The 22,398-nt window shown below is 46.2% G+C and overlaps 1 protein-coding gene across 1 annotated transcript in view; it reads left to right on the top strand.

Annotated features, from left to right (window-relative positions):
* The first annotated feature begins 18,442 nt into the window (after positions 1-18,442).
* The window catches only part of GPATCH2L (G-patch domain containing 2 like), a 54,285-nt gene continuing 50,329 nt past the window's right edge, over positions 18,443-22,398 (top strand). The window contains exons 1-2 of the mRNA XM_068963896.1: positions 18,443-18,486; positions 20,604-21,279. Coding sequence (XP_068819997.1) covers positions 20,618-21,279 — 662 coding nt within the window. The 5' untranslated portion in view covers positions 18,443-18,486; positions 20,604-20,617. The remainder of the gene's footprint in view (positions 18,487-20,603; positions 21,280-22,398) is intronic.

Below are 22,398 nucleotides of genomic sequence, written 5' to 3'. Positions count from 1 at the left end.
GTTCTTTCCTTGGCCTTTCCAGTTCTTTCCTTTTTGGTCTTGGTCTCTTTGCTGGTGGATTTTAGAGTCAGAATATGATGGAAGAGAACATTTGGTTCCTGGAAGAGAATCCGAATGTTCTTTGGATGTGGAGGCTGGGAGCAGAACCACCACAGCTGTCTGACCCTCCAGCTGTCTCTACCTGAGATTCCTTGGCCAGGGGCAGCCTCTGCCTGTCTGTGCCTTCAGCTGGGACCATCTTACTGTGAAAACAGGCATTGGCATTGATTCTGGGAGGTAAAGTACCGCAGTGTGAGGAAGGATGGGCAGGTTTCCTATTTGTCATGGGGACTTTGTCATATCCACATTTGGAAGGGAGGTTTGGGAGGGGTTGGGAAGCACCTACAGCTGGTCACACAGGGTCTGGAAGCATGAGCCCTGGTGCAGTGGCTGGCCACAGCCGGGGAGTTTGGCCACTGGGCTGTGCTGCCACGGGGCTGCATACATGGCTCTCTCTGACCAGACTGTCAGTTTCCCGGTGCTCCCATCTTTGCATCCCCGTGTGGCTTTGTCTCAGTGCCTGAGACAGTGTACAGCTTCCTCATCCTCCTTGGCTCCTGGTCTTCTGGCCTCACACATACGCCCTTGTCTTTGACACCACTGCTGCCCAGAGCCGCGTGGAGCCATCACTGATGGGGCACTTGCCACTTCTCCCTGATCATCTCCTGTCCTTCGAACTGGGGACACACATGGCCACCATCTTCATCTGTGTTCCCCTGAAAGCAGAGCTTGGGTAGACTTGGGAATAGATAGTGTTAGAGATGACGTCAGGAAGCAGGAGTGAAGGGTGAAGAAAACGAGAGTGGTAAAGAGGATAATAAAAGGGTGATTATTGAGAGGGCTGTTATGAGGAGTGGGGTTCAGCTCCATCAGGCGCTCTGCACTGGGTTCAGAATGCCTCCCAGAATTGTGCTTCTGGAAAGACTAGGGTATGTGTCCACAAGCCTCTGTGCCCCATTGGCTAAGGGTTGGCCCTGGGGCTATAAACTCTTCCACCCTTTTTTTTAATTGAAGTACGGTTGATTGACAGTGTTAATTTCTGCTCTACAGCAGTGACTCAGTCATTCACAGGGATACACTTAAACTACCTCCTGCTTCTCCACCATGCTTCCGTGTTGGTGATGGGTACTGCTAAGCACCTTCTTCCTGGAGAAGTACCTAAGACAGGAAACTGGAGAGAAATGTGAGGCTCCAGCTGCAGGTAGGTTTGGTTGGGGTGGGTTCACGTGTAGCTGGTGAGCACAGCTATGGCTGAAACCAAAGGGGGCGGGCAGGAGAATGGGAGGTGACACCAATGCCACCCTTTCACATGCCCACCTCTTCTCAACAGCCCCCCTCTCTCAATCCCCACTCCCCCGGGCCTCCAGTGGGACAGAAATGCTGTCACAGACTAGCAGGGAACAAGTGAGGGACGTAAACAAGTGAGGCAGAATAGGGGGCAATAAACAGGAACCAGTGGGGACTGGCAGCAGAGAGTAGAGGCAATCTTGTAAAGATAACAACATAATTTTTAAAACACTAGGCCATTAGACAAACCTGTAACGGGCTAGACAGTTTGACCTGTGGACTACCAGTCTAGCATCAGGATGTATGGAGTCTTTGGAGAAGGTGTGTCTTTTGTAAAGTTTTCACTCACCGTTTTGCATTTTTCCCAACTCTGGCTGATGGCTTTGGGGACCATTTGGAAGTGAGTACTGGGAAGAGGGGAAGAGGGGGCAGAAGAGCAGGAAAGCCCTTCTAAAAGGCCAGTGGTTTTCCCCACCACATCCCAGTCCTTCCCAAATTCCCTCGGCCTCCAGATCCCAGCCACCCTCCCTCCCGTTTAGCTCAATAGCTCTTGAAAGTTCTCTAATCACCTCTCTGCTTCCTGCATTAATGAGCCTCTCATCTCACTGATGGCAATCAGAATATTTGCTTATGAAAGGGACACGGTTAATAACACGATTGCTCCCCTCCGCCTTCTTCCTTCCTCTCCTTCCCCCTCCCTTTCCCTCGCCCTCCACACAATTCTCTCAATTAACGATAGGCAGAAATTAATTTTTTCCCTCGATCGAAACAATTGCAGGGAAGCCGGATTGCCAGCGTCGCTTCAGATAGGGACTGCTCCCAGCAGAGTGAAGAGAAAGGAGGGGAGATGGAGGAGATAGGCACGGCCCTATCTGCAGGCACAGGACAGAGTAATACAAATGTTATCCTTAGAAATGTACTTAAAGAGGATATGTTTATAATTCGGAGGGGATTTTCAGGGGTTCTCCTGCCCTCCCTCCCTCTCCACTCTGTGCACTTCGGAACAGCAGAAACCAGAGTTTGTTGGGGATTTTGCCCTGCCGCCTCTGTGAGCAGAGTGGGCCTGGGATGAGCAAGGAGATCAGGTTAGCTGGCGGGGGGTGGGCATCGGCATGGTCCATAGGACCCAGGCTTCAGGCATCACCAATATCGCTGACTTAGTGGCCAAACGCCAAACACCAGGTGTCAAATCTGGCCGTGGTGTGGACTCTCCAGAAGGCCTTGCTAATTTACCACCTTTACCCATCCCTTCTGTGCCTGCCTGGACTTTTGGCTTGGGCCTCCCTCCCATCCAGCTAGAGAGGCAGGGGTCTCCGTGGAAGCCAAGATCATTTTCTAGCAAGGTGGTTTTAAGTACACAGATTCTGGAGCAAGGCAGCCTAGGTTTGAATCCCAGCTCTCCTGAATAGCCCTGTGAGCACAACACTGTTGTTCAGTTGTGTTCCACTGTTTGCAACCCATGGACCGTAGCCTGCCAGGCTTCTCTGTCCATGGGATTTCTCAGGCATGAATGCTGAAGTGGGTTGCCGGTTTCCTCCTCCAGGGGATCTTCCCAACTTAGGACTCAAACGCCTGTCTCCTGCGTCTCCAGCATTGCAGGCAGAGTCTTTAGTGTTGAGCCACAGGGGAAGTTCCTGTGATCATAGGCAAGTTACTTAATCTCTCTGTCCCTTGGTTTTCTCATATGTAAAATGCAGATTACACCTACCTCCTAGGGTTGCATGAGGATTAAATGACTGAATGTCATTTAATGACATTTTAATTTAATGTAGTTTACTTAGAATAGTACCTGAGAGGTAGCAGGTACTATTTACATGTTTGGAAAGATATTCCCATTTGAATGCAGAGTTCCAAAGAATAGCAAGGAGAGATAAGAAAGTCTTCCTCAGCGATCACTGCAAAGAAATAGAGGAAAACAACAGAATGCGAAAGACTAGGGATCTCGTCAAGAAAATTAGAGATACCAAGGGAACATTTCATGCAAAGATGGGCTCGATAAAGGACAGAAATGGTATGAACCTAACAGAAGCAGAAGATATTAAGAAGAGGTGGCAAGAATACACAGAAGAACTGTACAAAAAAGATCTTCACGACCCCGCTAATCACAATGGTGTGATCACTCACCTAGAGCCAGACATCCTGGAATGTGAAGTCAAGTGGGCCTTAGAAAGCATCACTACGAACAAAGCTAGTGGAGGTGATGGAATTCCAGTTGAGCTACTTCAAATCCTGAAAGATGATGCTGTGAAAGTGCTGCACTCAATATGCCAGCAAATTTGGAAAACTCAGCAGTGGCCACAGGACTGGAAAAGGTCAGTTTTCATTCCAATCCCAAAGAAAGGCAATGCCAAACAATGCTCAAACTACTGCACAATTGCACTCATCTCACATGCTAGTAAAGACATGCTCAAAATTCTCCAAGCCAGGCTTCAGCAAAACGTGAACCGTGAACTCCCAGATGTTCAAGCTGGTTTTGGAAAAGGCAGAGGAACCAGAGATCAAATTGCCAACATCTGCTGGATCATGGAAAAAGCAAGAGAGTTCCAGAAAAACTTCTATTTCTGCTTTACTGACTTTGCCAAAGCCTTTGACTGTGTGGATCACTATAAACTGGAAAATTCTGAAAGAGATGGAAACACCAGACCACCTGACCTGCTTCTTGAGAAACATGTATGCAGGTCAGGAAGTAACAGTTAGAACTGGATATGGAACAACAGACTGGTTCCAAATAGGAAAAGGAGTACATCAAGGCTGTATATTGTAACCCTGTTTGTTTAACTTGGAGAAGGCAATGGAACCCCACTCCAGTACTTTTGCCTGGAAAATCCCATGGACGGAGGGGCCTGGTGGGCTGCAGTCCATGGGGTCGCGAAGAGTCGGACACGACTGAGTGACTTCACTTTCACTTTTCACTTTCATGCATTGGAGAAAGAAATGGCAACCCACTCCAGTGTTCTTGCCTGGAGAATCCCAGGGATGGGGGAGCCTGGTGGGCTGCCGTCTATGGGGCCGCACAGAGTCGGACACGACTAAAGCGACTTAGCAGCAGCAGCAGCTTGTTTAACTTATATGCAGAGTACATCATGAGAAACGCTGGGCTGGAGGAAGCCCAAGCTGGAATCAAGATTGCCAGGATAAATATCAATAACCTCAGATACGCAGATGACACCACCCTTATGGCAGAAAGTGAAGAGGAACTAAAAAGCCTCTTGATGAAAGTGAAAGAGGAGAGTGAAAAAGTTGGCTTAAAGCTCAACATTCAGAAAACGAAGATCATGGCATCTGGTCGCATCACTTCATGGCAAATAGATGGAGAAACAGTGGAATAGTGTCAGACTTTATTTTTTTAGGCTCCAAAATCACTGCAGATGGTGATTGCAGCCATGAAATTAAAAGACACTTACTCCTTGGAAGGAAAGTTATGACCAACCTAGATAGCATATTGAAAAGCAGAGACATTACTTTGCCAACAAAGGTCCGTCTAGTCAAGGCTATGGTTTTTCCAGTGGTCATGTATGGATGTGAGAGTTGGACTGTGAAGAAAGCTGAGTGCCGAAGAATTGATGCTTTTAAACTGTGGGGTTGGAGAAGACTCTTGAGAGTCCCTTGGACTGCAAGGAGATCCAACCAGTCCATTCTGAAGGAGATCAGTCCTGGGGTGTTCATTGGAAGGACTGATGCTGAAGCTGAAACTCCAATACTCTGGGCACCTCATGCGAAGAGTGACTCATTGGAAAAGACCCTGATGCTGGGAAGGATTGGGGGCAGGAGGAGAAGGGGACAACAGAGGATGAGATGGCTGGATGGCATCGCCGACTCGATGGACATGAGTTTGGGTAAACTCCAGGAGATGGTGATGGACAGGGAGGCCTGGTGTGCTGCAGTTCATGGCCTCGCAGAGTCGGACACGACTAAGCAACTGAACTGAACTGAAGGAAGTAAAACACACACACACACACACACACACACACACACAGGAGACAAACCTGTACTCTGGCGGCAGTCAGGAATTTGCTATTCCTGACTATTCATTCAGCAAACATTTACTGCATGCTGATCCTATGGAGGATATAGACATTTTAAAGATTTGGTGATCCCTACACTTGAGTCGTGAATAACCAGGTGGGCAGAATTCACCATGTAAAAGTGGTGTCCCGAGTGCTATGAGATTTCAGAAGGGGGAGGGAGGGAAATTCTGGCAGGCCGGGGCAATCAAGGTGGGCGTCATAGAGGCGGTGGCAGCCGACCTGACTTTGGAGAGTAAGTTGAATTTCTATAGGTTGAAAAAGATTGCTGCGGAGTCGAGCCGGGGCGGGCCAAGAATGCGAGTATCCAGTTCTAAGGCCAAAAAGTCGGACAGGAAAGTTGGGAAATCGGGTGTGTGGTGGGGAGGATTAGAGGAGAGTAGTCCCTTCTGTCATCTTGGTCCTTCTATGGTCACCCACCCCAGCTCCATCCTGTTCCAACTCTCCTTTTTCTCTCAACATCCCAGAAAGATTAACTTCTCTCCGCGCGAGAGAGGAAGTTATCATCGCAGAGAAATTAAGAGCGGTTAATGATGCATCCCTCCCCCGCCCCTCCCACCCTGCAGGCCTTATCTGGTGGCGGAGCCGGACAATGCGGCCGGTGGGGAAGGGGAAGAAAAGGAGAGGGAGAAACGGAAAACAATAAATATTAAGTGCAAGAAAAAGAGAGAGAGAGCGCGCCGCGCTGTTCCCACTTGTTAGATTGAAGGCGCCTCTCCAGAGGGGGGAAGGATCCAAATTGCTAATTAGCGCCTCTGAAAAGGCCCGGCTCTGATATGCGCGCCGCTGAAAGGCCGCCGTTAATGAAGCCGCGGCGAGCCCGCTTCCCTTTGACCGGCCTTCATCCCTCCTCCGAGCCCCGGGCCGCCGGAACAATGAGGCGGGGAGCGCCGGCTCCCCCAGGCCTCGCCGGCACGGCCCGGGCAGCGCGCGCGGGGAGCGGCGCGGCGCCCGCGAAATGTGGAGGGGGGAGATAAGGCCGAGCCGAGGGAAGAGGCTCACTCCCAGGGGCCCGGGGAGAATTTGCAGTTATTATGAAGGAGATGAGACAGATTAAAAGCCCTTGTGTTCGCCGCTTTTGCCCCTTTATTTAGTGGCTTCATCTAGGAGATGAAAGAAGTTGGAAATGACTTTCTCTGCTTTGCGCCGCCGCCGCAAGAAGCTTCATGGCACATTTCTTGACTTTATTCCGTCTTTTGTTTCCCTCTTCCTTGCCTTTAACCCCTGAAAGACCTCACCGTGCTGCCACAGGCACGGGGCGGGGGGGGGGAAGGGCAGGAAGCAGGGACTGGTAGGAGCCAACCCCATGGACCACTGCTAGCCAGACCTTGTGACTTCTGGCTGACCTCTGGGGAGGCAGTGGCTTCCATCTGTCTCTGGAAGGCCCCAACAGGAGGCTAGATGACCCGTTATCCAAGTGGGGGTGGGGGGTGCGCAGAGACTCCCCATAATGCCTATTCTCAGAAGGTCGTTCAGCACTGTGTACATGGAGTCCACAGCCAGACTACCTGGGTTCAAACCCAAGCTCTGCCACACATGAGTTGGGCAAGTCATTTAACTTCTCTATGCCTCAGTTTCCTATCTGTAAAATGCAGACAATGATAAAACTTAGGGATAGGATAGCTCATTGCATTACTGTCCTGGTGTTTCATGCCTCCGTTTGTTAATGCCTTTCCATGCTGACTCTGGGCTTAGCCACATCACTGCTGCTGCTGCTGCTGCTAAGTCGCTTCAGTCATGTCCGACTCTGTGCGACCCCACAGACGGCAGCCCACCAGGCTCCCCCATCCCTGGGATTCTCCAGGCAAAAACACGGGAGTGGGTTGCCATTTCCTTCTCCAGTGCATGAAAGTGAAAAGTGAAAGTGAAGTTGCTTAGTCGTGTCCGACTTAGCAGCCCCATGGACTGCAGCCTACCAGGCACCTCCATCCATGGGGTTTTCCAGGCAAGAGTACTGGAGTGGGTTGCCATTGCCTTCTCACAGCCACATCACTAGAAACACGCAGTGATGACTCTACTCCAATCAAGCTTATAATTGACACATTGGCCAAAGCTAGTGATGTGGCTTTGGCCAATGTGTCAATTATAAGCTTGATTGGAGTAGAGTCATCACTGTGTGTTTCTATATTATAACGTGTAGTTCTGTGTGTACCTCTCTTAGAACACTACCACAGTCATGAGGATATGGGCTTCCCTGGTGGCTCAGACTGTAAAGAACGCCTCTGCAATTCAGGAGACCTGGGTTCAATCCCTGGGTCAGGAAGATCCTCTGGAGAAGGCAATGGCTATCCACTCCAGTATTCTTGCTGGGAGAATTCCATGGACAGAGGAGCCTGGTGAGCTACAGTTCATGAGGTTGCAAACAGTCAGACACGACTTAGCGACTAACACACATGAGAATATACCAGGGCTAGACTCTGCTCATGAGAACATGACTATGCTGGAGGCATGGGGAAGACAGTCAAGTTGTCCCAGAAGAAGATTTACTAGAGCAACCGTCTCCCTGTTGATTGCAGGTGCATGAACAATCCCAGACGAGATCTGCCAGTCCTCCCCAGATGGGCAATCCTAATCAGTCAGCCTATAGACTTGTGAGGAATAATAAGTGGATGTTGTTTTAAGCAACCAAATTTTGGAGCGACTTGTTATGCAGTATTATTCTGAAGTGGATAACTGATACATAAGTTTGATGCTGCCAAAAACAAAAATAAATCAAAACCCAAGGCAAAGATACAAACATTGGCTTTTGGATTGGAAGGCAAGTAGGTAGGCTGGCAAAGATGATAAAGATACTGCTATAGCAGGTTGGAAAAAAGGTAGCCCATATTATGTATGGTTAAACAATCAGTAAAACTTGTCTGAGGTAATTTGGACAGTAGAAAAATTACTTAATCAACTTATGGATTTGAGTAGTGAAATTTCCAGGTAGAGCATTGAAATGATCAGCTGGCTCTTTCTAAGAAAGAGGTGGATTACAAAAGGAAACAACTAGCTTGTCAACAGAATTTAGAGGGAATATAAAGGGACTAGAGCTTTCTGAATTGAAAAATAATCTCCAGTCTCCCAAGCCAGTAAGATATTTTCAATGCAATGCAGGGCCTGGGACCTCTTTTTCTGGCATTAATGGAGGATATGCTTGTGCCAGTGTGTGTGCTCAGTGTGTCTGACTCTGAGTCCCCATGGACTGTAGGCCACCAGGCTTCTCTGTCCATGGAGTTTTCCAGGCAAGAATACTTCAGTGGGTTGCTATTTCCTATTCCATGGGATCGTCCCGACTCAGGGATCAAACCTGCGTCTCTTGCGTCTCCTGCATTGTCAGGCGAATTCTTTACCACTGTACCAGCTAGGGACTGTATTTACTCCCACCTTAAATAATTAAAGTTATACAAAATTTTCCAGTATACAACAAAGTAAAATTAGTTATGTTTGGGAAGCAATTTAAAAAATTACCAGGCACAAAGAAGCAGGAAAATACAATTGTAATGTAAAGAAAAAACAGTCAATAAAAACAGACTTAGAATTACACAGATGACAGAACTATTAGATGAGGACATTAAACAGCTTTTATAACTATATTTGATGTTTAACGAGGTAGAAAAATATAAGCATATTAAGGAAAAACATGGAAGATTTTTTAAAGCCCCAAATCTAAGTTCTAAAAATATACAATGTCTGAGATGAAAAATATATTGGCTGAGAGTCACAATAGATTAGATGATATAGAAGAAACTATTGTGACTCTGAAGACATAGCAATATAAACTATCCAAAATAAAGCACACGGCGGGGGTGAGGGGGGGTGCGGTGGAGAACAGAACACAACCATAACAAAAAAGAAAGAACAAAAGAACAACTTGAAGCAATCTAAAATATGTGTAACTGGAGTCCCAGAAGTAGAGAGCAAGTGAGAGGAGAAATAATATTTGAAGAAATAATAGCCAAAAACTTTCCAAATTGAATGAAAATTATAAACCCATAGATCCAAAAAGGTCAGTGAATCCCAAGGACAATAGACATGATGAAAAGAATACTAAGACACATCATAGTCAACTTGCTTAAAACTAGAGATACAGAGGAAAAAATAGCAGCAACAGTATAAAGGTGTTTTCTGTAAAAGGCACAAAGATAAGAGTAACAGCAGACTTTATCTCGGGAATAACACAAGCCAGAAGACAATGGGGCAATATCTTTAAAGTACTGAAAGCACCATCAACCTAAGATTCGATACTCAGCAAACTATCTTTCAAAAATGAAGATGATAGAAGGCTTTTTTTTTTTTCTTTCCCCCAGACAAACCTGAAGGAATCATCAACAACATACCAGAACTACAAGAAATGTTAAGGGAAAATACTTCAGGTAGAAGGAAAATTTATACTACATAAAATTCTGGATCTACACAAAGAAATGAAAAGCACCAAAAATGGCATTTGTGAAATTATAACTCTTTTAACTAATTAAAAAAAAATCTATAAATGATAACTGTTTAAGGCAAACAAATAAGAGTGTATTGTGGGGAACTTCCCTGGTGGTACAGTGGATAAGAATCCACCTGCCAGGGCTGGGGACATGGGTTTGATCCCTGGTACGGGTAGATTGCATATGCCTTGGAGCAGCTAAGTCCATGCACCACAACTACTAAGCCTGCACTCTAGAGCCCTCCAGCCACAACTACTGAGCCCACGTGCTGGAACTGAGCCCAGGCATCTACTGGAAGCCTGTGCACCTAGAGCTTGTACTTCACAGCAAGAAAAACCACTGCAGTGGCCCACGCACCACAACAAAGAGAAGCCCCCACTTGCTGCAACTAGAGAAAGCCCACTTGTAGCAACAAAGACCCAATGCAACCAAAATTAATTAGTTAATTTTTAAAAAAGAATGTATTTGGGGATTTCTGCTATATTTAGAAAATGTGTGATAACAATAGCACAAAAGCTAGGAAAGAGGAAATGGAGGGGTATTGTTGTGTACAAGGTATAAAGGATTAAAATATTACTTGAAGGCAGAGTAAGATAAGTTAATCCTAAAGCAACCACTAAAAACATAAAACAGAGGTATAATCAATAAACTAACAAAGAACATAAAATGAAATAATAAAAAGCACTCAATCCAAAAGAAGGAAGAAAAAGAGGGAAAAAGAACAAAGAACAGATGGGACAAATTGAAAATATATAGCATGATGATAGACTTAAATCTGTTATGGACTGTATCCCCAGAGTCATATGTTGATGTATTAACTCCTGGTACCTCAGACTTTGACTGTATTTGGTAATAGGATCTTTAAAGAGATAATTAAGTTAAAATGAGACTGTTAAGTGTGAGCCCTAATCCAACGACTGGTGCCCTTATAAGTGGAACTTGAGACCTGGACACACTTGGAGGGAGGACACTGTGGAGACAGAGTGAAGACAGCCTGTCTATACGCCAAGGAGAGAGCGCTCAGAAGAAACCAAACCTCCTGACATCGTCATCTTAGACTCCAAGCTTCCAGAACTGTGAGAAAATACATGACTGTTGTTTATGACACCCAGTCTGTGGTACTTTGTTATGACAGCTCTGGCAAACACATATACTTTGCAGATACAATTAAAGTTAAGGATCTTGAGACGGAATGACTATCCTGAATTACTCATGTGGGTGCACATGGGTTCCTAAAAACAGAGAACCTCTCCCAGCTGTGGTCAGAGACAGATATGGTGGCAGGAGGATCAGAGAGATTCGACATTGCTGGCTTTGAAGATGGTGGGAGGGCACAAGCTGAGGAATTTGGGAGGCCTGGCAAAGCTAGAAAAAGCCAAGAAATGTGCTCCTCCCTACAGGCTTCAGAAAGGAACAAGCCAGGATTTTAGCACCTTGATTTTAGCCTAGTGAGATCCATGTGGAACTTCTTACCTACTTACGGAACTGTAAGATAATAAATTTGGGTTGTTTGGAGTCACCAGGTAGTGATTTGTTTTAGCAGCAACAGGAAATTCATACATACACCAACATCAAAAAGGATATCGAGAAGATGAAATAATGAATTTAAAGTCTTCAGCACAATGCCTGGCCCATAGGAACCCTTTCATAAATGCTTCCTTGACAACCCCCCAGATTCGATGTTGCTGAGGAGGGTAAGTGAGAGAGTAAGAGAGCTGGGCCATAGGTAGAATTTGACAAACTTCTGCCATCTGCCTCCTGCCAAAGAGAAGGTGTCAGAAGGGCTGGGGCCAGGAAGGAGGGCAAGTTTCAGGGAGTCACCCATTTTTCAGGTAAATGCAAACACTTCCTGTCCTCCCTGGTGGACACTGCTTCTATTATTAACAACATCCCTTCAGTGGCTATTGGAATATTTGGGAGATTCAAAATGTCTTGGATGTTTAGAGAAGCTCTGAACAAGGAAACAAATTGTTCAGTTCAGTCGCTCAGTTATGTCTGACTTTTTGCGACCCCATGGACTGCAGCACACCAGGCCTCCCTGTCCATCACTAACTCCCAGAGTTTACTCAAACTCATGTCCATTGAGTTGGTAATGCCATCCAACCATCTCATTCTCTGTTGTCCCCTTCTCCTCCAGCCTTCAATCTTTCCCAGCATCAGGGTCTTTTCAAATGAGTCAGTTCTTCACAGCAGGCGGCCAAAGGATTGGAGTTTCAGCTTCAGCATCAGTCCTTCCAATGAATATTCAGGACTGATTTTCTTTAGGATGGACTGGTTGGATCTCCTTGCTGTCCAAAGGACTCTCAAGAGTCTTCTCCAACTCCACAGTTCAAAAGCATCAATTCTTCAGTGCTCAGCTTTCCTTATAGTCAACTCCCACATCCATGCATGCATGCATGTATGCATGGCTAAGTCACTTCAGTCATGTCCGACTCTGTGCGACCGCATAGACAGCGGCCCACCAGGCTCCTCCATCCACAGGACTCTAGGCAAGAATACTGGAGTGGGTTGCCATTTCCTTCTCCAACACCCATACATGACTACTGGAAAAACCATAGCTTTGATGAGATGAATTATGAAGGAACACAAAAGCATAAGAAAAGACAATCTCCTTGTTCTTACGATATTTATAGTCTAGTTGGAGGTGACAGAGCATAAACAAATACACACAAAATAAGGTAATGTTGGATTATGAAATAGGCCATAAGTGAAATAAAGAAGATGGTGAGATAGAAAATGGCTTTAGGGGAGTAGGATTTCTTAAGTAAGATGGTATTAGAAAAGGCCTCTTTGTGGAAGTGACATTTTAGCCAAAACTTCAAAGATGAGAATATTCCATGACCCTCACCTGCAAAGCCCTAAAACACAGGTATTCTTGGTTTCAGGACAGCACATGCCAAGGCCCTGGGGTGGGAGTGGGGAGGCATGGAAGGAGAGTTTATGGGCTGCGACTTCCCTGGTGGCTCAGAGGTTAAAGTGTCTGCCTACAATGCGGGAGACCTGGGTTCAATCCCTGGGTCAGGAAGATCCTCTGGAGAAGGAAATGGCAACCCACTCCAGTACCCTTGCCTGGAAAATCCCGTGGACGGAGGAGTGTGGTAGACTACAGTCCACGGGGTCGCAAAGAGTCGGACACGACTGAGCGACTTCACTAGGAGTATGGGGCAGGGACCATATCCTAGGTTGTGCAGGCATGCAGAGGACTTTCAGGTTATTATAACTGCATGGAATCCAATGAATCAGCCAGTGCTGCTGCTAAGTTGCTTCAGTCGTGTCCGACTCTGTGCGACCCCATAGATGGCAGCCCACCAGGCTCCACCTTCCCGGGGATTCTCCAGGCAAGAACACTGGAGTGGGTTGCCATTTCAGTGGAGGTACTTATTTTTCCCTCTGTGGGAAACAAAGAAGGGAGAAGCCTGTTTTTCCTTACTGTGTGCAGATCCTTTCCAGCTGGTGATTTGCTCATTCTACTTGAAGTTCCATCCTGACGGTCAGTTAAGGGAAACTTTTTGACTTCCTCTACTCCATAATTACTAACATTTTCAGAGTGCTTAATTTGTGTTGGGCTCTAAATGAAATATTTTGCATTATTTCATTTAACCATCACTCAAGAGATGAGTATCTTTTGTTGTTGTCTCTTGTGACAGACAGATGAGGAAGTTAAGCCGTCGGGCAGCTTATCAGGTACGGAGCTTCACCTTTGGTTTCTCTCCTGCCTCCACTTTACCTGCTCCAAGTCTGCTGCTGCTGCTAAGTCGCTTCAGTCGTGTCCAACTCTTTGCGACCCCATAGATGGCAGCCCACCAGGCTCCCCTGTCCCTGGGACTCTGCAGCTAAGAACACTGGAGTGGGTTGCCATTTCCTTCTCCAATGTATGAAAGTGAAAAGTGAAACTGAAGTCGCCCTGTCGTGTCTGACTTTTAGCGACCCCATGGACTGCAGCCTACCAGGCTCCTCCGTCCATGGGATTCTCCAGGCAAGAGTGCTGGAGTGGGGTGCCATTGCCTTCTCCGCTCCAAGTCTACATAAACCCTATAATCAGTGCTTGCTTCACTTAGCAAGTATGATGGCCTTTCCTGAGACCCGTTTCTCCCTAACTGTCCTCTTGGTCTTTTTTTGTAAATGTCACCCTTCTCTGGCTTCTATACACGGCTCTTTTCCACTGCTCTCTGTCCTTTGAGTTGACTGCTTTGCCCTCCACAGGTTTCTTCTCCTGTACCCTCTTTCCCTGCGTAGCCCTGCCCATGGCTCCCACCATCACTAGCTTTCATTTAAATTTTCTCTTAAGATTGAGACAAGCAATTCTAATTTCCTGTTCCAGCATAGTAAACAAATATTTACTTTTGTCAACTGACAGTAGTTAGGGAGCACCTACCATGTACAAAGCACTGTGCCTGGAATTGGTGGCAATACAATGGCTAGGAGAGTCTCTGGGGCAGTGGAGTAGGCTTCATTTTTGCTCACCCAGCTCTATCTCCAGAGTTTAGCTGTAGGGCCACATGTGTGATAAGTACTCAGTGAATATTTGTTGTAAGAGTAATTTAGCTGGGGAGGCAAACTTGCACAGAATTGTCTCAGATTCAAGGCTGAGTGAAGAAATGTTGTAATAAAGATACAAGAAAAAAAAAAAAAGATAGCAAGTTCTGAGAGATCCCAAAGAGTAGGCAAGCACGGTGAAGACTCATGGAGGTGACACTGACCCTGAGCCTTTAAATCCCCTCGAACCCCAGCGGTGCTCAAGAAAAAGCAAGCGGTCTGGTGTGCCCAGCGTGACACAGGAGATAGTGAAAGATGGTTGAAGTGAAATGGTATTTCAGGAATCTCACTCTGGTGCCAGTGTAGAGAATGACTTTTGGGGGAGAGAATGGAAGTGGCAAGACCAGTAAGGAGGCTGCTATGCCATCCACAGAGAGGCTGCCTACCCAGCTGTGGCCAATGGCAGACAGAAAGCAAAAGGGGGAGGGGTGGATGCAAGAATACTATCGAAGTAGAATCCTTGAAGCTTGGCATTTATTTAGATGAAGAAGTACTAAGGAAAAAAACAGGGGCTAATGGCTAATTCACCTGGGTAACTGCATGATGGTGGTGACATTTCCCAAACCGGGAACAGTGGGAGAAGGACAAATATAATAGGGGCTCTGGAAGAAACTAACATTTGTTTTGACATCTTAACCTGGAGGTGCTGCTTGAGAAAATAAGTGGAAATTATCTAGCATAAATCTGAAACCAAAAGCTGGATTTCAAGAAATGTGGGAGCGTTCATTGCTGACGGAGGGAAGTGACACTATGGGAGCTGATATGATTTATGGGAGAGAACTTCACTTAAGCAGAAAGGAGGCTGATGGCTGTGGACACCTCTTGAACATTTCCATCTTTTTGTCCTGTGGGAGTCACAAATTCAGCATGTCCAAAGTGGAATTAATCATCTTTCTACCAAACTTTTTTCTCTCCTTGACTTCTCTAGCTCTGCAAAAGGCACCAACCCCTCTGTTAGCCCAGTATTCTTGCGCTTCCCTGGTGCTCAGCTGGTAAGGAATCTGCCTGCAATGCGGGAGACCTGGGTTCAATTCCTGGGTTGGGGAGATCCTCTGGAGAAGGGAATGGCTACCCACTCCAGTATTCTTGCCCAGAGAATTCCATAGACAGAAGAGTCTGGCAAACTACAGTCCATGGGGTTGCAAAGAGTTGGACAAGACTGATTTTCACTTCACTTCACTGTTAGTCATTCTGGCTCAAAACCTGAGTCATCTTTGTCTACTCCCTTCAGTCTTTACACAATGTTTCACCTATAGAAAATTCTGAAAACCCATAAAAACAACATGCAGGAGATACAATAACTTATAATGGAACTATTTTGGATGATAAGTAATGTATTATTCTGGTCATATTCCTATGCAAGTATAGATTTAATTTCCTTTATGCATGAATAGTCTCATAGTCTACATTTTTAAAGAAACTTTCCCTGTCCCCTCCCTTTCTTCTTTAAAGGAATGTTTTAAAGCACAACCATCATACAGAAATGTACACAATCAGAAATTGATGACTTTTCATGAAATTAAATATTCTTCTATAATCACTCTCAAAAGGCTGCAAGGTATTCCATCCTATAGACATACTGTAGTTTAGATAAGTAACCCCTGTTGTAGGATTTCTGGCTTTTTTCTAGTAGTCTCATGCCTCCCTCCCACAGTGCTCCTGTCAGCTACAAATTGGCACTTGCCATCTACAAGAATTAAATTATGCTGACTTTCAACAATCCCTGAAAGGAATTCAGGGTGGAGGGCAGAAAAGAGGCACTCTGTGCTCTGGGAAAAACTGGAAGAACAAGTCTTCAGATGGTTAAATAATTTCAGAGTCGATTTTATGAGCCCAGTTCTTGTTATCTCCTTACATCCAGAGAAGTCCTAAAGTCCTTCATGGTGATGACTGCTTCTGGTGACTAGCAGAAACATTCTGCCAAACGAAAGAAAACGTGCTTGATTGCATGTGGTCCCCCTTCACCAAAACCACATATACACTGACCTTCCCCTCTACCTCTTTGGAGCAGTTTCTCTGAGCTATCTGAGATGCTATCTCCTGGGCTATAGTCCTCATTTTGCCCAATAAAACTTAACTCACAACTCTTACGTTAGGCTTTTTTTTTAAACTCGGCACTACAAAGATTAATTACCTGTACTTTACATTGTCCATTTCTAATTTTTTCTTTAGATGAAATTCATAGAGGCAGAATTTTCAGGGTCAAAAGTTATTTAAAAATAAACAATTTCACAATAGCTTTAGGTTTCCAGGAAAATTCAGAGGTACTACTGTTCCCACACACCCCACACTCAGGTTCCTCCATTATTAACATCTCACATTGCTGCTGCTGCTAAGTCGCTTCAGTCGTGTCCGACTCTGTGCGACCCCATAGATGGCAGCCCCTCAGGCTCCACCGTCCCTGGGATTCTCCAGGCAAGAAAACTGGAGCGGGTTGCCATTTCCTTCTCCAACATCTCACATTAGTAAACAACATTTGTCACAATTAATGAACCAATGTTGGGACATTATTATTAACTAAAGCCCATAGTTTATCCAGATTTCTTTAGTTTTAACCAAATATCCTTTTTCTAATCCAGTGTCACATCAGGATACAATATTATATTTACTTGGTATGTCTCTGGAGAAGTAAATGGCAACCCACTCCAGTATTCTTGCCTGGAGAATCCCATGGACAGAGGAGCCTGGTAGACTACAGTCCACGGGGTCGCAAAGAGTCAGACACGACTGAGCGACTTCACCTCACCTCATGTCTCTGTAAGCTCCTCTTGGCTGTGGCAGTTTCTCAGACTTCGTCTTTGAAAATCTTGACAGTTTTGAAGAATATTGGTCAGACATTTTGTAGAATGTCCCTCATGTGGGGGCTGTCCACTTTTTCCCTTTTATTGAGACTGGGATTATGAGTTTTAGAAGGAAAGTATCAGAGATAAAAGGCCATTTTTGTCATATCCTCGCTAGTGCACATACTATCAACATGATTTATCACTGTTGATATTAACCTTGATCACCTGACTGAGGCAGTGCTTGTTTAGTTTCTCCACTATCAAAGTTACTCTCCTTCCCCCACTTTTCACATGGTACTCTTCAGAAGGAAGTCACTGCACAGTCCACATTTAGAATGAGGAGTGAGGCCTCATGGTGGAGTATCTATAAAAATTGTTTAGAATTCTGCACCAAAGACATCTCTCCTTCCCCATTTATACATTTATTTGTATAAGTGATTGATTTACCCCAGTTTGACTATGGCTGTTACCTTTCAGTTCAGTTGCTCAGTCGGGTCTGACTCTGCGACACCATGGGCCACAGCATGCCAAGCCTCCCTGTCCATCACCAACTCCCGCAGTTTACTCAAACTCATGGTGATGCCATCCAACCATGTCATCCTCTGTCCTCCCCTTCTCCTCCCACCTTCAATCTTTCCCAGCATCAAGGAAATTTTCCAATGAGTCAGTTCTTCGCATCAGGTGGCCAAAGTACCGGAGTTTCAGCTTCAGCATCAGTCCTTCCAATGAATACTCAGAACTGATTTCCTTTAGGATGGACTGGATGGATCTCCTTGCAGTCCAAGGGACCTTCAAGAGTCTTCTCCGCCAACACAGTTCAAAAGCATCAATTCTACACTTCAAGTTATAATCCAGTACTACGTTTTTGTTACTCAAGGCAAAGTGCATCTTTAATAGTCTAACTCACTACCACGCTATCCTGCCAAAGGCTACACAACTCCCATAGTTGTATAAAGTCAGTTGTATAAAGTCTCCACGCGCTTGTATAAAGCCGGTCATCGAGCAAGGACAAGGCCCACGCCCCTCTCTAGGGGCCAATTTCCGGACGTCTCCAAGGCAGACGAGGCCTGCACGGGGTAGACTCTTCCCCAAGATGGGCACCTTAGCGCCACGGTCCTGTCTGCCCCGGTCCTTCGTCTGCCTCCGAAACACCACCGCTCCTGGCCTCCTTGCCTTCCTTCCGGGTTCTTGTGGCCCACAGCGTCCCACGGGACGGAAGTGGGCGGGGCTGCTGGCCGGAAGCGCCATGCTGGGGCGGGGCCTCCCGTGCCGCCAAGTTCCTCCCATCTCGCCGCCGCCCCACTCCTCCGGCCCAGACCGGAAATGAGGTCAGAGAGGGAAGCTCGGGCCGGGAGACTCGGCCCCGCAAGCGGCGGCCTTTGGAGGCGTTTGCGGCAGCGGGTGAGGGGGAGTGGGAATGAGAGGGTCGGGGTCCTGGGGGTCGGCGCCAGAGGGGATCCGGGCTCTGGGCCGCGAGGGACCGACCGGGGGGCGTCAAGGGGCCGGCAGAGGCTGGCGGGAGCGGGTGAGGATGGCGGGCCTTGGTTTTCAGGGCCCATATCCCCCCGAATCCGGGGGGATGAGGGTTTCGGGCCATCTGCCAGGTGACAGTCACTTTCTCTCTTCCCTGCTTTCTGGCTCTGTGGGGGCTGGCGACAGTGTAAGGGCTTGGTGTCCCGAGCTGTGGTCGCCCTCGTCCTCGGGGGCGGGCCCCGGGTCGTGGTGGGGAGAGCCCTTCGAAACACACTTTTTTTCCCCGAACAGATATGGTCATATTGCGACCCCTGGCACGGAGGGAGTTTAGATCACCAGGGCTTGCATCTTGGCAGTTTCTGCCCTGGAAGAGCTGACTCCCTGCTCCTAGGTCTCCCCAAGTGAGAAGTTCCTTCATGTCTTCCCCCAGCGTCTCCCCTCCCAACCCGGTCTCCGCCTACACGACCCTGCGCCTGCCTGCATCTTTCTTTCTACTTCTACTGGTTTCTGGTTCCATCCTTTGCGCAACTCGGACAGCCTTTGCGTGCCTGGCCCCGGATCCTCTCGGACGGTGCATCCAGGGAGGGTAGGAGTTCCAAGGTTCTTCTGTCACCTGCTATTCCAATTTTTGCAGTCTTTGAAAGGCTTGCATTCGACTGCACAGGCAAGGCATTCAGCTTCTAGTTGTTTCCGTATTAAAGTTTTTACAGTTTTGCGCTAGTTTTTAAAGCAGTAGTTCTCTCTGAGGGAAATAGACTTAGATTCACCTATTTGGTTTTTAGGGACAGTTGTCTCCCTAAACCCCAGTCATGGCATTTTAAATAGCTTATTGCTTGAGTATGGCTTTTGACACTTTGAGAAGTTTTGTTTGGTTGGTAGTTTCGGAACAAGGTGTCCCCATTGCTCCACCTGACTAAGTTGGTTGGCCTGGAGATAGCATGAAAATAGGTTTTTGGATGAACGGAAATATGGTCTGAGAGTGGCACCATAGAGTTTTAAGCTCTAATTATGGTCTTGAAATAGGTTGAACTTAAGAGCTAGGGGAAAAGTGCTAGTTTAACATGTATTTAATTAGGTGTACGAAGTATATTACACATTTCCCTTTTTAAAAAGGCATTTTGAAAATTGTTCTTCCTGCTCTCTGCCTCTGGAAGGTTTGCCTCTGAAGTGATCCCTGAAGTATGATGGTTTGACAATGATGAGTTGAAAAATAGGAAATTTTGGAAAGCTGTTACCTAGAAATCTTAGAGACTCCACGTATTGTCATTTCAGCCTCAGTTATATCCTGTTTCTGTGTGATTGTCTGGCACTGAAGCACAGAATTTGGATGCTCACTTTATTTTCTGGAGAGTGAGAAGAACGTAAAAGTTGCTAATTATTTACAAGTTTATGACATACTCTTTGAAGCTCTTTACTTCATAGCCTCTGGGTGGTAGCTGGAACCAGAGTGGGTGCAAACCGTCTTTTTTTTTTCTGTGCACAGTACAAACCTGGGTCACTACAAATTCTTGGATCACCAGAGCTGCAAGCAGCCCTCTGTAAAGCGTGTCACTAAGTTGTTTTTCTGTGCCTGCCAGAACACTTATTAGTGACCCAAGACTGTGGAACAGTCTTTTCATCTATGTTTTTGAAGTTGAGTGTTTTTCTGCTCCTGTCTAAAGAGACATTCTCCAAACCTTTTAGATCTCATCATCAGGTAATTTTGTTGAGCAAGTTTAATTGGGAAGAAGGAGTGATTTATTCCCCTGAGTTTGCTTATTTTTTTACTAATAACCCACTTGTCATCTTGTGAGTATTTTGGGTTTTCGTGCTTAAGAACATGATGGCTATAGGCATTTAACAAGGGCCAGATGCAAGGATGATCCATGCATCCACGGTGCATGGATGACAGGAGTAGAATCTTAACTGGAGCCAGGTGAACGCAGGTGAATTTTCTATAGATGGAGTGGACTCTGCAGTGCCACGATCTGTTTAAAATATTATCCTAAAGCAACAGATCCTATTCAGTCTTTCTCTTGTTTTCTTTTCTTCTGAATCTCCTTTAGGTAGATGTGGCCTCATGGATGAGCTGGTTCATGACTTAGCCTCAGCCTTGGAGCAGACATCTGAGCAGAATAAGCTTGGTGAGCTCTGGGAGGAGATGGCCCTGAGCCCACGGCAGCAGAGGCGGCAGCTTCGCAAACGGAGAGGCCGGAAGCGCCGTTCAGACTTCACTCACCTGGCGGAGCATACCTGCTGCTACAGTGAGGCCTCCGAGTCCAGTCTGGATGAGGCTCTCAAGGACTGTCGAGAAATGGCCCCGGTCACCAATTTCAGTGACTCTGATGACACGATGGTAGTCAAACGGCACCCAGCTCTCAACGCCATTGTTAAGAGTAAACAGCATTCTTGGCATGAATCTGACTCCTTTACTGAAAATGCACCCTGTCGACCGCTCCGGCGCCGGCGAAAGGTGAAGCGAGTGACGTCAGAGGTGGCCGCCAGCCTTCAGCAGAAGCTCAAGGTGTCAGATTGGAGCTATGAGAGAGGCTGCAGGTTCAAGTCGGCCAAGAAGCAGCGTCTGTCCCGCTGGAAGGAGAATACTCCCTGGACCTCGTCAGGTCACGGGTTGTGTGAATCAGCAGAAAACAGGACTTTCCTAAGCAAAACGGGAAGGAAAGAAAGGATGGAGTGTGAAGCAGATGAACAAAAACAGGGCTCTGATGAGAACATGTCAGAATGGTGAGATCTCCCTTACTAAGTCAAAAGATTTTCCTGGTTAATTTTTCCCAGAGCACAAATCCACAGTCTTGATGATTTCAACTTTCTTTCAAACCAGCCTCTGATACACTGACTTTGTAGCTTTCTTTTAACCAGTCAGGTTGTGTTTATCTCTTGCTCAATGATCCTGTTACCCTATATCAAGGAGGCTATATTTTATAGCAACACATTTGTTTCTGAAAGTCATTTAAAACGTATACCTCAAAAGCATAACCAAGAGTTTTATTTTAAAAACATTTTGCTGTTCTTTATGCCATGCAGTTCATACATACATAACTATTCTTTAGAACCAGGGCCTCAGCAGAGACTTGTGTGTGTGCATGTGTGTGTGTGTGCGTGCATGTGCGTGCACGCATGGGAGAGAAAATGCTGGTGCCAGGCATATGGAATTTGTAAATGTTCTTGGTAAGCTGCCTTTACCCATTAAGAATCATGGTTTTAGATAGTAATATTTCTGGGCTCTATTTGTGTTCTCTACTACGTACAGTTTAACTGTATTGAGTTTATTTTAATGGCTGACGTTCAAGTTGTCAGAACACATGGTAGACTTTGAAAATAACAGTACTGAATCCCATTAGTCTTACACCAAAAGTCATTGAGCCAGCAAAATTTGTCTCTGATGGGTGCATGCTTAAAATGTCAGTGTAGTTTTGGATGACTTTAAAATTTTTTGCATCTCAAATAGATAGATAGTCCTAGAAACATCGATACTCCCCAGCTTGATGCTTTAATATGGTTATGAATATAAATGGGTGATGTCTGTTTCTCCATGCTGATGCTGTTGGTGTTTTGGGTGAGGCAGCTCTTTGTGAAGAGGGATGTCCCATGTTTGGGATCCTATGTAGTTCCCACCACCCTTCATAGTATCAAAACAAAGGCCTTCATGGGTGCTCGCTCGTAGGGCTGAGTACTCCTAACTGAGGACCCGTGTATTACTGTTACTATTGTGGTTTAGTCGCCAAGTTTGTCCTACCCTTGTGGTCCCAGGGACTGTAGTCCGCCAGGCTGCTCTGTCCATGGGATTCTCCAGGCAAGAATACTGGAGTAGGTTGCCATTTCCTTCTCCAGAGGATCTTCCCG

This window comes from Capricornis sumatraensis, chromosome 2, assembly GCF_032405125.1.
Source record: "Capricornis sumatraensis isolate serow.1 chromosome 2, serow.2, whole genome shotgun sequence".
In the NCBI taxonomy this organism is placed as follows: Eukaryota; Metazoa; Chordata; class Mammalia; order Artiodactyla; family Bovidae; genus Capricornis; species Capricornis sumatraensis.
This window is presented reverse-complemented; position numbering and strand designations above follow the sequence as displayed.